We start from the raw sequence: 16,207 nt of genomic DNA, 5'->3' as shown, positions 1-16,207 counted from the left end.
GTAAATTTCATATCTGAGGAAAGTTCTTCAGATAAGAAAAGCACACAAGAGATATACCAAAAGCAGTCAACCTAAAAGCACTGAGAAAACAACTCATCCTTTTCAGCCTGGCCTACCGGTACCTACTACTACCAGTTCAAAATCTGTCATGAAGTTTTGCCAGCTGACAGAATTTGAGTGTGGAGCAGATTATCCCTAAGCAGCCCCAAGAAACCATTCACTTATCCTTGAGCATTATAACTCTTTCTTTCAAACATGTCTCTCAGTCACCCTTTTTAGGGTTCAGTTCTGAGGTATCAGTATCCAAGAAAAAAACATCAGGTGATAAAAGACTGCTAAGGCCCCGAGACCCTCTTCAGGCGTGAGGAAGAACAGGCACTGGGCCAGCAGTGAGGGACCTGTGTCGTCCTTGCTTTAGTGGACACCACTCCACCCACCCACCTCTTAGCAACTTCCTCAGCCTAGGGGGGCAGGAAATGAGACCATGACCCTGATCCCCATTTCCCTGTGTGTTTGCTTAACCGGCTGCCTTAGCACGCCCTTGGAGAGGTAGATTTCTCTCTCTTTTATGAAGCCAGCAGAACAAGGGGCCTTTGTTTGTGGGCTGCAGGACAAGGAGGGGCACTGCCAGGTCTAAGGAATCCAACACCTGCCCCCCTTCTCCCCTCCTGACCTGACTGCTCATAAAACAGGAGCAGCAGAAAATAATTTACCTGGTTGCTTCATAAGCAGGGGGATCTATGGCTCTGCAAATTAACAGGGAACAAGCTGTGGATAACTTTACATGCAGTGTCTATACCCCCGTCATTATAGCTTCCCCTAAGGCATATGTGGGATGCATGTTCCTGCCACCCCTGCATGCTGAATTTTAGCACTGATCTGGCCAGCTTCCAGCTGTTTATGGTCAGACATTGATTTACACAGGAACAATGACACGCACGGAGGGTGGCCTCTGCATGCTGGCCTACAAATCACAACCGTGCTCCACCGAGATGTTTGTCAGGCTGGGGGAAGTGCAATAGTGGTGGAGACCATGGCACATAGGGATGGCCCAACTGTGCACTATTATCCCCATGCCAATGGGAAAATCCTGCAAAAGAGCCGACGATATGGTGTTAACCTAGCACTCTAGTCACAGCACACCACCACCTGTATAGAAGCCCACAGAGAAAGATCAACTGGTGGGGCACCTGTAATAGGAGAATCAACCTTTTAGGGTGGCACTACACTTTGGAGCTCCCTGCCTATTGACATCAATCAAGCGCCTTTGCAATATCCTTTTCTGCACCTGCTTTAAATATTTTTGTTTGTGCAGGCCAATCCAGATATGTAAAAGGTAAATGTTTTCTTGTTGCTACTGCCGATTTTAATAATATTTTGAGTAGGTCATGCACACTTATCAAGTTCACAATGAAGAACTGTGGTGATGGGAAGTGGACACACACAGAGGGTGCCGTGTACAAAGCAACCTGACTTCAGAACACAAAGAGGACCTTGAGTATATTGCCAACTCTTCTCTGCCTCAGGACTCGAGACACAAACACTCTTGCTCAGGACTTGGGTGCTGCCTAGTTCTTTCCATTTCTGGCATGTTGGGGTCATGATGAGGTGAAGATATCCCAGCTCGATCTGTGCAAACTGGCTGCCTCCAACTGCGAAAGGCATATGGGTGTTGCTTCCAGCACAATTCCAGATTGGTGGGCACTGGGATATGAAGATGGGGAAAGTATGTGTTATTTTTATGCCACTTCTGTATTGGAATAAATAGCCATTCTGGCAGTGAGCAATCCATAGAGGTGGTTGCAATCTGAAGCTGAACCAGTGGAATGTAAAAAAGAGTCCATCACTTCAGGAGGGAAATGAGGGCATCCTGAAGAGTGTGAGTCAAGGTGAAGGAGTCTTTGAGTTTTCAAAAACAAAGCCAGTGTTTATTAGCTTGTTCTATCCACAGGAATTTCACATTACAGGTGCGAAATGGCTCTGTGCTTGAATTCATCACAAGGAGCTACTAATCAAAATCTCCAGATCCCCAGTTTTTGTTACATTTTTGATTTACAACTATTTACAAGAGAAAGTACACGCGCATTACTCAGATTGCAAAGGAAAGGGGGGGGTGCCTGCAAGGATTTTGTGTGTACAAATGAAGTGGGCTTAGGCTCAGGTGAATGGTGAGCTCTCTTTGTTAACAGCAGGAGGTACAGCACCAGAGACCAAAGAAAACACAGTGCAGGCTTCTGGTCTACTCCATCGAGACTGTCCTCTACTCTGCAGACAGAAGTGAGAAGTCTACCCTCCATGACTGCAATCTCTGCGGCAGAGCAGACCTGTTCCTTGCATCAGCGAACAGGTCACTACAATGGAAGATCCAAGTGCTGATATCTAGCAGATGTAAATCGGTGTAATTCCACAGGCATTAGTGACGTGGATTAAGCCAAACTCAGAATTTGATTCTAATTCTTTGGAGGCACTGAACCTAAAAGCCATAACCAGACCAGTCTGAAGAGGCACCCAAGAAACAAGAGAACTAAACCCTCTGCAATAGCAAAACCTAAGGTGGAAGGCACAGCCACACATTTAGGAAATGCCAATGCCTTTTTTAAAAAAAATGAAGGGGGAGGCAGAAAAAGGTCATTCAATAGATTTTGTTATAACCAGACAAGCTGAGGTGGGCTCAAGCCTTTCTCAGTCACCCTTTGACCCAGGAGCCCTTTCCAGTTCTGGGCATAGATACTCAGTGGTGAGGAACACGCATTCTGCCCATGCTCAGAGATACTCTGTTCTACCCTTTCATATTCCTGGCTTTCAAAATAGGTTCATGGGTTGACCAAGTCTGGCTCAGGTTAAGACCTGATTATATGTTTTATCATATTCATCTTCTCTGCATGCCAGATCATATTAATGAACTCCCAAGGTGCCCAAATTATATTATCTGTGCACAGAACTCTGCCCTGCCCGCACCCCTCCTGTGGATTCAATTTTTTCTCCTGTGGTTCTCAGTTCTCTCATTGTCCCCTGGCTCTGGTTTGTATTCAACTACCGTATCCTATCCCCACAAGGATTTCTGTGTACGCAACAGGACTTTCCCTCTTCTCCTTCCCCTGTGTCTGCCCCATGCCTTCCTCAAATCTGTCCCAGAGGGCTGGGGGAGTTCCTAGAACAGATTTAGGGGAGGGGGAGCGAGAGGGAGAGAATGCTTCATTGCACATGCAGAAAACCTTGCCCTGATGGAAGACTCAACCTCTCCCTCTGTTTTTTTGTTTGTTTGTTTTTTTAGTTTTTTTACATGGGATTAATTCCTAGAACAATTATTGGTCACATTCCCAATTACACCCATAAATCCTGAAGCCCATCTTAGTAATACAATTGCCTTCTTGACTTCATTTTTGAGCAGTGTGGTTGTTACTACTGCTGTTCTATGCTCACCATTGTTTATCTCAGAACAAAATGGTGGGAGGTAGGTAGGTAATGATCTCTGTCATGGGGGATACTGCATGCACTGAATGTTTACTAGTCCTTACTTAGCCCATGATATGTGGAATCCATCTTGAAATTAAGCAGAAAGATCACTCTTAGTTCGACGTTTCTCTCTTTTTGCAAAGGATGCTCCACCCAACCTGGAGCGCATCGAAGTTGCTCATGTGGACTGATGGCAATTCCACAGGAATCCTGATGGGAATACTCAGGAGCAGACTTTCCAACTTCCACATTGTGTGGCTGGGTAGACTGGTGTTATCAAACCAAGGAACTGAATTCCTAGCGGGCAAATTAATATTATTTAAATAATAATAAATAACCAGGTTGGATGCCGATTGCTGCACTGGCCAGCTGAGCAGAAGCCCTGTGTCCTGATAGCTATACAGCTTATGCCTAACCCTCTCTGCCACCTCCAATCCCATGCTGTCTTTGGCCTTGGAAGTCTCTGACACATGCACTATGGGAGAGTAGCTTTGGTTCATATATACATTACGTCTCCCTGGCATAGCCCACTTGGATGAGGCCTTCACATCCATCAAGTAAACTAGCTCAAAAAAGCCAGGTGCCTATGAGAATAGCCATATCCACCTTCCCAACAGCTCTTTTGGTTGTACCACAACTTTCACAGACAATATCTCTTGCAGATCATCAGCCAAACAGCACAAGCTGAATCATTATCAAATCATAACATTGTTCCTATTGATGGGATTAACTTGCTTCTGAAAGCAGTAGGAGCACTGCATGGAACCATGCATGGACATCCCTCGGTGAAGCACTTCCTCCTGCCTTAAATGATTCAGGCTCCTCAAGACATGAAGCCTCCATTGTACTTTACACGCAAGAGTGTCCTGCCAGAATATGCTTTGAGGCAGAGAAATGTACAGAGGAGAAGAAAGTGCTCAAGTCTTTGTAGGTGTAGCAGAGGCTTTTATACACTTCAGGGTAGGTATGCTTAGCGTCTGACAACAGACATTTTCCTCTCCTTTTTAACCAGGTAGAAATGTTTTCAGTGACAGTAGCACAACATTCTCAGGCTTGCCCATGATGATCCAGTCTTGAAGGCTTCGGCTCCAACATTCTGGACCCACAGATTCCACACAAGACTGCCATGTCCCACTGAGATCCTCCAGAGTGTCAGCTATTTTACAGTACCGCAGATAAAAGGGGAAAGGAAGAGCAAGCTGCCAGCGGGACGCCTCCAAACTCCTTGCTGCCACACACTGAGGTGAGACTGCATCACCCACATATTATGTACAACCTACAAATAAATATTGTCTTGAGGGGGAGCAGGGCGTGTTTTTGTGTGTGTGTGTATATATATATATATTTATATATATATTTATAGATATTTTAATATTAAAATGGAGGGGGGAAATATAGCACTGTCATTTCATAGTCCCTTGTAAGTTTCATGTGTGCTGATCCATCTCTGGCTGATGGTTCCTGCGGTTTCGAGGCTTTTTCTGATCATGCAGCTCCTTGGCTTTGAGACCAGCCAGAGTCTCCTTATGGTTGGAGGCCACGTGCCGCCAATAGCCCTGGCAGTACTGGTTGATGAGTCCCATCTCAGGCTGGGTGAGCAGCTGCACCAGGTCATGGTAATGGGAGCTGAAAGTGCCTGGCAGGCCGGCTCGCATGGCTGCTGCAGAAGGGGCAGGGGCCTCTGACTGGAAGAGCACAGCATGGACCGTTTCACTGCTCAGTACATGCAGCTGCACTTTGGCCACCGTGTGCTTGAAGTTGTTCTCTGTGGCTGTGCAGGAATAGAGGCCCCCATCCGAGAGCTGCAAGGACCGCAACAGCAGCCCCTGCTCTGTCCTCAGCACCCTTCCTTCAGTGCGCAGCTAATGGAAAGAAACACATCGAGGAGGCATTGTTAGCACAGTTGGGAGTTGCTGGGCAGAGATACATTAGATCACACTGTGGGTGGAAAACAAGCCGCATATTCATTGCCTGAGTGCTTTCTGGCCCTCATCCTCCTAGCTTCTTAGTTCTCATTATTTCCTGTTCTGCAATTCCTAGACTTCTGAGTCCTGGCAAACAGCAAAGCATGATGAACGATCCAACTTCCCATCCTTTTTCTCAGGAGCTCAGATGGAACTATTGGCTGGACAGAAGCAGGTTTGGGGCTGCTACCAATCAGATGGGCTGAGTAGGAAGGGCTTACAGAAAGTAAATCAACAAACTTTAGCTTTAGCTCAAATGGGTCAGGGAGCTTTCAAGAGCTTGGTCATATAAGCTCAGAGATAGCACAGGAATGGGTGTTTCCCTGGGCTGTTTCCAGTGGCCTTGCTCAGGCGCCACAGTTCCTCAGAGCTTTAAAAAACCTATTTTGTGAGCTTCTGCACAGAGATCCTTCTAGTATCCAGGATGTGGATGAAAAATAGATGAAATGTCAGCAAGGTGGCTGAAAGCGGACCGAGAAACAAGTGCTTTTTAACATGATGAAAATAGAACAAAAGATTGGCCAGCTCAACTCTCTGTCACTTCCAGATGACCTGCTTATTGAGGAATCATCCTGATTTCTTTGTGCATTGTCTGCAGCTTATTTGAACATTCATTCTGATTTGTTTGCAAGGAGCTTATATAAGTTTCATCAAGCAATTGTTATCCAACACTTTCCAGTCTATTTTCACGTCACTTTCCTTATTGCAAAAGGTCTGTGTGCTTTTTGCAAGCAGGTTTGATGTGCACAAGTACCAAATCAATTCTAATTGTGCTACCTGAAGCTGTCAGTTTTTGACTGAATCCCACTTGAAAAGTAGAGATAGTCTTAGTACTTATTAAAACTTACGGTAGAAGCAAAAGGCAAGTTACTCCTCCTCGCTAAGCCACTAGCTTTCATGCTAACTTCCCTCTGGCCTCCATTCCCCCCTTTTCCTCCAAATCCCATTCTGGAAATTCAAGACTGCCTGTTTGTACCTCTTTCCTTCGGTCACTGTTGTCCTTCTGGAGCAGCCATTTGATGGTGGCCTGAGGGGAGCGAGGCTGGCACTCCAGAAAGGCTGTGCTTCCCTCCACTCCATACTGGACAGCCTCTACAGTGTTCTTGCTGGCTGGAGGTGGATACATAGATACAAGATTATGATTTGCCAAGGGTCGCATTTCAACTAATACATTCCCTGACAAAATATATTCCAAGAAGCTCCTACTCCTTTGCCAGAAGGAGGCTAGTCTCATTGCTGCCAAGTTTATATAGCCACACTTGGCCAATCTGCCACCCATCATTCAGCATGTGGACCATTCAGGTTCCAGTTCTGGGTGCAGCCTGACCATGTGATTGAGGTATGTGACTGAGTTGGATGACTTATGTAAGAAATGAACTAAAGTGGAATAGTCTCCCTTGTGGACTCTCCTTCCTTGGATGTTTTAAAGCAGAGGTTGGATGGCCATCTGTCATGGATGCTTTAGTTGAGATTCCTGCATTGCAGGAGTTGGACCAGATGACCATTGGGGTCCCTTCCAGCTCTACAATGCTATGATAACAAAGAGGTACAATAGTACTGATCCTAATTCTTCAATCATGTCCCTTCATTTGCCCAGGGACACCCACCCACCTATCCAGTGAAAAAATGGCCCCTCCTATTCCACTCAATCCATGGCTACTCAACTTTATGTGCCAAGAAAGTCCATATTCCGCACCACATTGTGTACTCAAAAGTACCAGTTTGTTCACCTACTCTGCTGATCAAAAATCATGGTGTGAAGGGCAGCCAGTTTTTTTTAAAGCAGACCTTCCATCTCAACACCCTCACTACACTCTTTTTGTGGGGGCAGAGAGGTGAGTAGGGACCACGAGACCAAGGAGAATGCTACTTCTGATCCCCCCCATGCAATGGGTGAGTATGACACTCACCATTAGAATTGTAGCCTCTACACTGACGGATGGGGTTGCCATGCCGGACATCCTGCCGCCTGCTCCGCCTGTGATAAGGAAAGAAGCAGCCAGGTGAGTGGTTGGAATTTTGGTCCTTCCGAGGAGCAAGATGATGAGCCATTCATAATCCTTTTGTCTTTCTGTCCAGCCCTTGTCCAGTGAATCCTAGATTAATTCTGAGCCAACTACGGAACATTCAAATTCCTGCCCAAAATCCATTTCATGTTTTGGAGCAATCATACTCTTTAGCATTACCCAGATGCACTGCCTAGAATTCATTCAACAGAACTTTTTCCTGCATTTCTCCTAGGACACTGTATGATGCAAACCTTCCTTAGCCCACCTCTGAATTCCACTTTATATCAATAGAACTAGTTTCCTAGAATATTCCCTGTAAGGCACTCCCAGAACTCATGAAAATAACATGCTTTGAACAACGACCCCACAGTCATTCTTTAAAGTCCCTTTACAGGGCATTCCCAACAAACAACAGTGGAACTCCAGTCCCTTCCATCCTCTCTGCCACACAGTACCTCTTGGAGGAAGCAGAATAGCGAGAACAGGACTTCCCATCCCAGGCACAATAGGGGTCCCTGGCCAGGCAGCAGTCAGCGCAGGCTTCTCCATACACATCACAGCGGTGAAGAGCCAGGTGTGTTAGGCCAATGGCTGAGGACACGTACAGCTGTTGCTGTTGGATAAGAGTAACAACCAGATGTCAATGAGAGGATAGGTAATTCTGCCCCCACAGTGAACTGGAGGTGGGAATGGAGTGAGGGATATGATTTCTTGAGGAAGTGTGGACAGAAAAGCCTCCCAAGTGCAACCATTCAGAACAGTTCTGCATTCCAACCCACCTCCCAGCCTCTAGAGTGAGCTCCTTGTAGCAGCAGATACTCAAGGGAAATGGGAGAATGACTAGAATGGAAGGAACTCCACATTGCTCCATGTTCTGCAAAAATGGTACCAGTGACAAGCAGTCAGAGAATACTCTTTTGTTTCCTGAGCCATGGCTATTTCTGGCCTAGTATCTAGCCCAATAAGAGAGACATAGTTCAACCTTCATTTAGATATACTCACCCTTTTGGAAGATATGGTCATCGTCCTGATGGGAGCTGGAACCTATGAGGAAACCAAATTATGGCAATTAATCCGGTCTAAGAGGGTGGCTGCCCTCCCAAGGTCTTTGGAGTAGTTTAAAGAGAGCACAAAGGAAAGACTTAAGAATCACAATGGACAACACCGTTTTACAAGACAAAACACTTTCATCTGAGGAGCTGGGGTGGTGTGACAATCCTGTGAGAGCAATTCTATCACCATCTTCAATTAATTCTCAGCATATAGGTAGATGTATTTTATCCTAACAATCCTTGCAACACTACAGGAAGGTATTTATTTATTTCATATTACTGAACTTCTATCCCACCCTTCCTTTCAAAGGAGCCCAGAATTATTAGCTCTGTACTGCATCTGGCAGGGCTGAGCCTCAGAGAATAATGGTCGGCCTAAGACCACATACACGTTCTGCAGCTGAGAGTGAAATATGAACAAGGAACTTCACTGCTCACACTCTTCACTACTATACCACACCTATTCCCAAGCCATGTGCTTCATGAACAGCAAGTGATCATGTCTTTTGTAGGCTGTGCAGTGAATTACCTTGAACACTTCCACCTCTTCAAGCATCAGTTCTTCTGTTTCCATGTCATCTTTGGGCAGGACTATTACTTTCTGGACAGTGCCACGATCTGCAATATAAGGGAAGCACACAGAAGGGAATTAGCAACACTTGGGTCTTTGCTCTTCCTCCTTTTTCTGGTATGCATCTTGCTGTCGAAATGCTAGTATCAACGTTGTGGATACTCTTGAAACAGGATCTATGAAATGATGGTGGCTTGCTCCTGTGAGAGTGTGCGGCCCAGGTCTTATGCTTCTCCTCCAAAAGTTCTCCATAACAGAAATGGCTGGATGAACCTCCTTGGGGAAGTCTTCTGTAGTGATGGAGCCACCTTACATGCTTTGTAAGAATTTACAACTGTTTGACTGTTTGTATGTATGCATATTCCACATTAATATTTTATATTTCCCCAACCCACAGTCCTAAGAGGAGAGTGTGTGCATGGGGAGGAAACATAAGAAGCATATCATATAAACACATAAAAGGGGAAACTGAAGTAATGAAGTTAAAGTAAAGATGCTAGTGTAAATGTATTTTCCGTCTATAGTAGTGTGAGCATAACAAACTCAGTACTGTCAGAAATGGGAAATGAAAACAACTACACGGAAACCTCAGGACCACCTGGTGTATAAAAATAGTGTGAAAGGCATATGCTTTATCCATATGTCTTATCCATCTTAGGATGAGTGTTGCACCCAGTTGGGAACAGTATTGCAGCAAAAGCATGGCATTTAACTAACTCCTGTCAGATACCACCCAAAGAAAATAAGCATTTAAAAACCCCTGAATGAAATTTAATAAATCACTTAATTTATGTTATAAACAACCTTTCTTTCAATTATTACCTAAAACTTCTCTCTCTGTTTAAACCTCTTATGTGCCATCTGTGTACTTTTTAGCCTCTAATGTATCAATCACAGTGTCATGTAGTATGTGCCAGTAGTATAAACCCATGAACTTTATAGAGACCATGCCAGCACCTCTCTGAACCACAGCCCTATCCAGTTTGGATTTGAGAGTGGGTGTATGACAGTGCCTTCAGGACATGATGCATTTCACATTAGAGCGGGTTGCCATATGCCTGAAATTTCCCAGACATGTCCAGGATTTAACCAGCGAAAATAGTGTCTGGGGGGATTTTCCTTAAAAAAGCCGAACAACATTTGTGTCTTGAATTTTACTTCTATAAATATGGCAACCCTACGTTAGAGGCACAGGTGCCATTTTAGGTTCTGAGACAAGTGTCCCTGTGTATAGATTTCACTGTGTGGGGAGGGCAAGAAGAGATTTATAGCAAGGTTCAGAGTCCTGCACTTGCACATGAATAAAGTTTAGGGTGTGTGTGTGTGTGTGTGTGTGTGTGTGTGTATCTTCGTCTATCTCCAGAGTTATAGGTGCTTCTGAGGAATAACTGTATGTCCTCTGAAACACAGAATGGCAAACCATTCCTTTCTGCTCTTTCTGAATTGCTCCACCAATAAGCTCAAGACTACCTTCTTTGGAATGGTGAGCATGCAGTTTTGTAAAATACCAGTTCATGTTGATGGAGAGGAAAATGAAAATAGGCACCTATTGCCCAGGCCACCACGTCACTCCCCTGTTTACAACTTGAACTGAATGCTGCACAAATTCCTGTGATCACACAACTTTATCTGCTTCTTTATGCAACAGGAAGCAACCAAGATCTAGAGATTTGTTACACCTATGACCAGAAAGAAAGAGGAAACTCCCTATAGGCAATAACAGGTGGCGGCAGCACTGTGCACAGCTGCCTGGGTGCTGAGCAGCTAACTTGGTAGGCCATGAAACAGCTGTGCAGAGACACAGCATTTACCAGCTAATGAGAACTTTCTGGGTCGTTAGCATTCCTGACCACCTGCTTTGAGTGCTGGCTGTGCTCCCTTGGCCTGCTGGGAGACAAGTAACATGCCTCCAGCAGACTGGACCTAGTGCAGATGCTTTCTATCACCATTAGTTGGCTAGGCATGTTCTCCCTGTGTTAGTTTTTCTACTGTTACACATCACTTCATCTAATCTGTACGCCTCTTTGTTCAAACTACTCAACCAACAATCCTACTGTATTCCAATTCAATGGAGTAAGTTTGCACAGAAGCAGAAAAGAGTGCAGCTGTGTCTGTGTTACCTACAATGGCTTCCTCCTGTGGGAACTGGAGTCATAAGAACATAAGGAGAGCCTGCTGCATCAGACCAATATTCCATCTAGTCCAGCATCCTGTTCTCAGAGCAGCCAGCCAGGTGTCTGCAGAAGACCTGCAAGCACAACCTGAGCACAAGAGCACTCTCCCCTCCTGCAGTTTCCAGTAACTAGTATTCAGAAACATATCGCCTCCAGCCATGGAGACACAGCATAGTCTCCCTCCTGGCTAGTAGCCATTAACAGACCTATCCTGCATGAATCTGTCTCTCTTTTAAATCCATCCTTGATGATAGCCATCACTGCCTCCTGCAGGAGCAAGCTGCATAGCTAAAACTATGTGCTGCATGTATCAATGTTACCTTGTGAGGAGTCCATCTGTTCTCAAGGCTGGGGGGTGAATGCTGATTCTACTAAAGAAAAAATGGTTTTCTTCCACTCATTTGCTTAGAGATATAAAGGCAAGGCTAGAGCTTCTTGTTGAAAACAAGAGGCTGGACTAGATGAGAGTCTATGACAAGGGAGTTCTTATATGTTCCACATCACAGGTGCTCATGCAGGAGTTTATATTTGCTCAGTACCGAGAGACCACCTGGTCCTCGCATCTGGAATGGGTCTGTAGGCACCAATTAATAGGAAAAGAGGAATCAATTTTGGTTCTGGAATGTGACTTAGGAAGAAGTGGATCTCAGCCTGAATCCCTAGATCTCCTCTTTGCATAGATCTTGCACCAAAAGGAATTCCAAATGTGCTCCTGCACTCCTGAAACCGTATCTCATGTGAATGGAACATTGAAAGCTGGACTCTCCAGTTCCCATCATTATCTTCCAACTTGCTGCCAAATCTTATCAGAGCTGAATATCCCTAGAAAGCTAGTCCCAGGTGGTTGTCCCAGCAAACCAACCAAAGTGCTATTTGTCCAGGCTAGGGGAATGTTGGTGGGTGGGAGGTGTTAGTGTATTCTCTTCAGTGCACATCAGTGGGTACCTGTGCCCAGGAAAAGCACCTCATAGCGCCCGTCAGCTGCATCCACCTGGTCCACGGCAATAGTTGTGAACTTGTAGTTGACGTTGGTCCTCACCACTAGTGGCTGGCGGTGTATGGGGTACACGCCATTGTACATCATGGGATGAGTGCGCATGAAGTTGATGACCTCATCTGGGTAGTCCTTGGTTGACTTCATCAAGGGTGTGAATGTCCCTCCTGGGCACTGAAAACCCAAGGCAGAAATACAGATTCAAATTGTGATATATGTTGCAGTCAACCACCCTACCAATGCATGAATTGCTCTTATAGCACTACTAAATGTCCATGCTACAAAACAGGAATAAATAACTTACTGTCTGCAAACTCAGTCTAGCCCACAGGTGCTTCCCATCAGCCTCCCAATAGAGCTTGATCCCAAGGGCCACCCCAATAAATATAAGAGCAGCCCTGCTGGTTCTGGCCAGTGGCCCACCTAGTCCAGCATTCTGTTCTCAAGTGGCCAACCCACGGGAAGGCTACGGCCTCATAAAATGACTTAAGGCTGCTTTTCACAGCTGGATTCTCTTGCATGTGAGTATGGGAGTTGGCTGCTGGGGTGCATCAGGAGACGTCCCTATCAGTGCCTATGTTGCTTTTCATTCTGTGGAGAAAAGAGGCACTTAAAGAACCTTCCACTTTTATCTTGTTTGGGTGGCAGAGAATGAGTCTTTGGATGGAACCAGGGTTGCCCAGTATACAGAATAGGATTGTAAGATCTCCACTTTTTGAACATTTCACCCAAGCTGACTTCAAATTCTTTAACATGCAGCTCAATACGGTACCCCTTGGATGTTTTCTAGGACTGAGGGATACACTTTTGAAAGTCTGTTACTTTTGCTGAAAGGGACATTATTCCTCGGTGTTTTTAGTAATGCTCACACAAACCTCTGAATCCTATATGACCCAGCTGCTGAGCAGTGAGAGCCAAACACAGCCTGTGCTTTGTGTTTTTGGAGGCCTCTCCATAGAACGGCCAAGGCTGTATCGGGCTCTTTTTGGCCCTGCAGGATGTATGAGCAAAAGAGACCAGAGAGCTGAATTTTCCCAGCCAGTAAAATGAAGCAATGAGTTCTCCTTATTTGTGGGTATTTTGCCAACAAGGAAGAGATGCCAGCAAATGAGTCCAGAGACCACCAACCTGGAGAGGAAACACTAATCAGCCTCCCACACCGTGGCCAAATGTCAAGCAGTGAGTGGGGCTGAAAAGCTGTTGGCTGCAGTGCACCAAAGGATATGGATACCAAAGGAGGCTGGAGGAGAACAGGGAAGGCAGAACAGTGCAGAGATGGAGAGGGAATAAGAGCAGGAGGAATGAGGAGGGGAATGATGGGCTAGGCAGAGACTGTGTTAAACAAGAAGAGCAGCCTAAGACTTCTCCCCAGCAAGCATCACCAATAAGTTCCTTCACTGCAACCTTCAACAGTGCAGAAGAGGAAGTACTCATGTACATATTGTGTTAATGCCACTGCACAAGCCAGCACAGTATGGCGTATACTGGTTGGCAGTGGTCCTCCAAGGCCTCTGGCAGTTGTACACTCTAGTCCTGCTAGCTAGAAATCCCTTTAGCTGGCAATAAAGGATCCCAGCTTGGCCCTTCTGCATGTGCTCTGCCACCAATCTATGGTTCCTCCCCAGGCCTACCATTCGATAAGTATGGTTTTTTCTGAATTATTATTAAATGACAAATAATACCTTACATGCATTCATTTAAAACCGAACATCTGAAGCTTCTTTCTACAAAATCAGACCATTGTTCCACCAACTGTGGAGCCAAGCCCAACTTTTCTGGCTTAGAATAAATTTTCATTGCATGCAAAGTCCCCCGAGGAAGAAGCAATAGGTTCAAAATACACTGAATTTTGTTCTGTATGAATAAGCTCTTCTCTGCATTCAATTATGTTTTGTGACTCATTGGCCTTTCTAAACTGGAACTCTTTGCTTCAACAGGCATCAGGTCTCCAGAGTCTCAGATGGAGGTATTTCTCAGCCTTGCTTCTTAACATCCTTTAAGTAGAAATGCCAAGGAATGAACCTTCTGCCCGTAAAGCCTGTGTTCTGCCAATGAGCAATGGCTCAATGTGATTCCTTGCACCATACAGGAAGCCCACTAGCCAAAGGTGCATGTAAAAGTGAGCCGTCTGTTTCACACGTACACTCTTCCAAACATATTGACATTGCAACACTGAATGTATGGCATGCAACATTACCAGGGACAGATAAGCATTTACAAAACCTCTGGGCTTTGAATGTTGAAAAACATATTTGCACTGGAGTGGGGACAGCGCCATAGAGATAAGTGATCATCTGAAGATCTCACCCATACTTACTGTGCCTGGACGTGGATAGGGCATTTTGCCTGTGTAAGGCATCCACTGGTAGTTGGGGCCTTCCTTGTGGGCAAAAGGTCCATTGAAGACCATGCGGATGTCAGCCATGGAGTAGACACACACAGCAGATCCTTTAAACACAGACCTGTGCAAGGAAAGGGGTGGGGAGCTGTATTAGTCCAAAGGGTGGCTATGTCTTTCACATATAAAAGCTGGCTGCAATGTTCCATCCTTCCCTCTTGCAGATATTCTCAGGCATCCTGACCTCTTGGCTGTCACAGCTGCAAAGGGGAAACATGTTGTGCATCTCTGCTCAGCCTAGGCTGCTGGCAAGCCCTTGAAATGTCCTTAAACCTTTGTGAACATGTGCAACGACGCAGACCCCAGAGAAACAGGGATTTCCTGCCTGGCACAGAGCACCAAGCCAGAAAAGAGGTAGGGGTGGGTAGGATAAGACAATGCAATTTTGGTGCTCTGGGGCCAGCCTCAAGCAGCTGCTGGAGAGTTATCAGGCCACGTCCCCAAGTTATAACATTCCAGGATTAGTTGTTCCAACCACAAGCACTGAGAAAAATGGCATTAGCTGCTGCTGCTGCTTGCTGGTTTAACAAAGGACCTGACGCCCTCTTGACCCCGCAGAGGCGTAAATAGATCCTGGTGTGTGTGTATGTACGTACTCCACCTGCCTTCCCCAGGGGATCAAGTCATCAACTACAGCTGCCATAGCTAAGTTTGTGGGAAAACCCCAAGCTTGGCAAGCAAGTGCTTCTGGGCTGTATTCCAGCTCTGCCAGAAAATTCCAAGGTGACCCTGTCTAAGACCACGTTCCCTTCTTGGCTAGAAATGGAACACATCACCACAAGATGGAATGGTGTCTGCTTTTGGAACTTTTTCTGCTTCAGAGTTAAATCTGGGGTTTTGCCTTGTAAAGTTGTGAGCATGAACAGGCATGAACATGGAAGGAAGGTCTCCAAATTCTGTTCCCTGAGCACTCACCCAGAGGCAGCAAAAACAGCATAAATAATGGGGTTCTTCACATCCTGGGTCTGCTGGATGAAGACGTCCTCTTGAAGAGAAAGGAGAGAGTTAGCAACTCATGGCGTGTGTTTTTTGGGGGGGAGAGAGGGGAGTCTGAGTCTGAAAAGAAGAACTGAATACAGTGTTGCCTTAAGATAGTCAGAACAGAACCAATTCACCGAGGACAGAATTGAGCATGACAAAAGACACATGTCTGCTACTGCTGCTGCTCTGTGTCTCTTTCCTCCCCCTTTTTTTTGGTAACGTCTAATAGAACACACCATGTGGAGTGATGCCATTGGGCTGGGCATTTTCTTTCTGGCTATAGCCATTGAGATGAGGCAGGTGCAGATACACACGTTATGAAGATGCCAAGCTATACACTTTATATTTCACCCGTGCTACTGGGAAGAAGGTGAAAAAACTTCTAACATCTAATTTCACCTTGAGTGAAGTGAGGCAAATAAACCAGGAAACTTGGCAAGGCAAGCTGGCACAGCCCAGACCTTGGGTCAGGGTCAAGCAGATATAGGACCACAGTGGACTATGCCAGACATTAGTCAAGCCAGGCAGTGGCCATAGTTAAGCCAGGTCAAGTTAATTTGTTATGACGTGCGTTCCAACTAATGTCCTTAATAGTAGCTAATAAAAAC

At 45.6% G+C, this 16,207-nt stretch overlaps 1 protein-coding gene across 7 annotated transcripts in view; it reads right to left on the bottom strand.

The window, feature by feature from the left end:
* Positions 1–1,906: 1,906 nt before the first annotated feature.
* SEMA3F (semaphorin 3F) overlaps positions 1,907–16,207 on the bottom strand; it is a 124,964-nt gene continuing 110,663 nt past the window's right edge. For all 7 annotated transcript variants that reach the window (XM_083488691.1, XM_083488697.1, XM_083488693.1 and 4 more), the window contains 9 exons: positions 15,534–15,603; positions 14,538–14,682; positions 12,172–12,394; positions 9,011–9,099; positions 8,432–8,473; positions 7,885–8,042; positions 7,331–7,398; positions 6,397–6,530; positions 1,907–5,318 (listed from right to left, as the gene is read on the bottom strand). In XM_083488691.1, the coding sequence (XP_083344817.1) occupies positions 4,884–5,318; positions 6,397–6,530; positions 7,331–7,398; positions 7,885–8,042; positions 8,432–8,473; positions 9,011–9,099; positions 12,172–12,394; positions 14,538–14,682; positions 15,534–15,603 (1,364 nt within the window). In that variant the 3' untranslated portion in view covers positions 1,907–4,883. The remainder of the gene's footprint in view (positions 5,319–6,396; positions 6,531–7,330; positions 7,399–7,884; positions 8,043–8,431; positions 8,474–9,010; positions 9,100–12,171; positions 12,395–14,537; positions 14,683–15,533; positions 15,604–16,207) is intronic.

Source organism: Podarcis liolepis (assembly GCF_965112155.1).
Source record: "Podarcis liolepis genome assembly, chromosome: 2".
NCBI lineage: Eukaryota > Metazoa > Chordata > Lepidosauria > Squamata > Lacertidae > Podarcis > Podarcis liolepis.
Note: the sequence above shows the minus strand (reverse complement) of the source record. Positions and strands in the feature narration are given on the sequence as shown.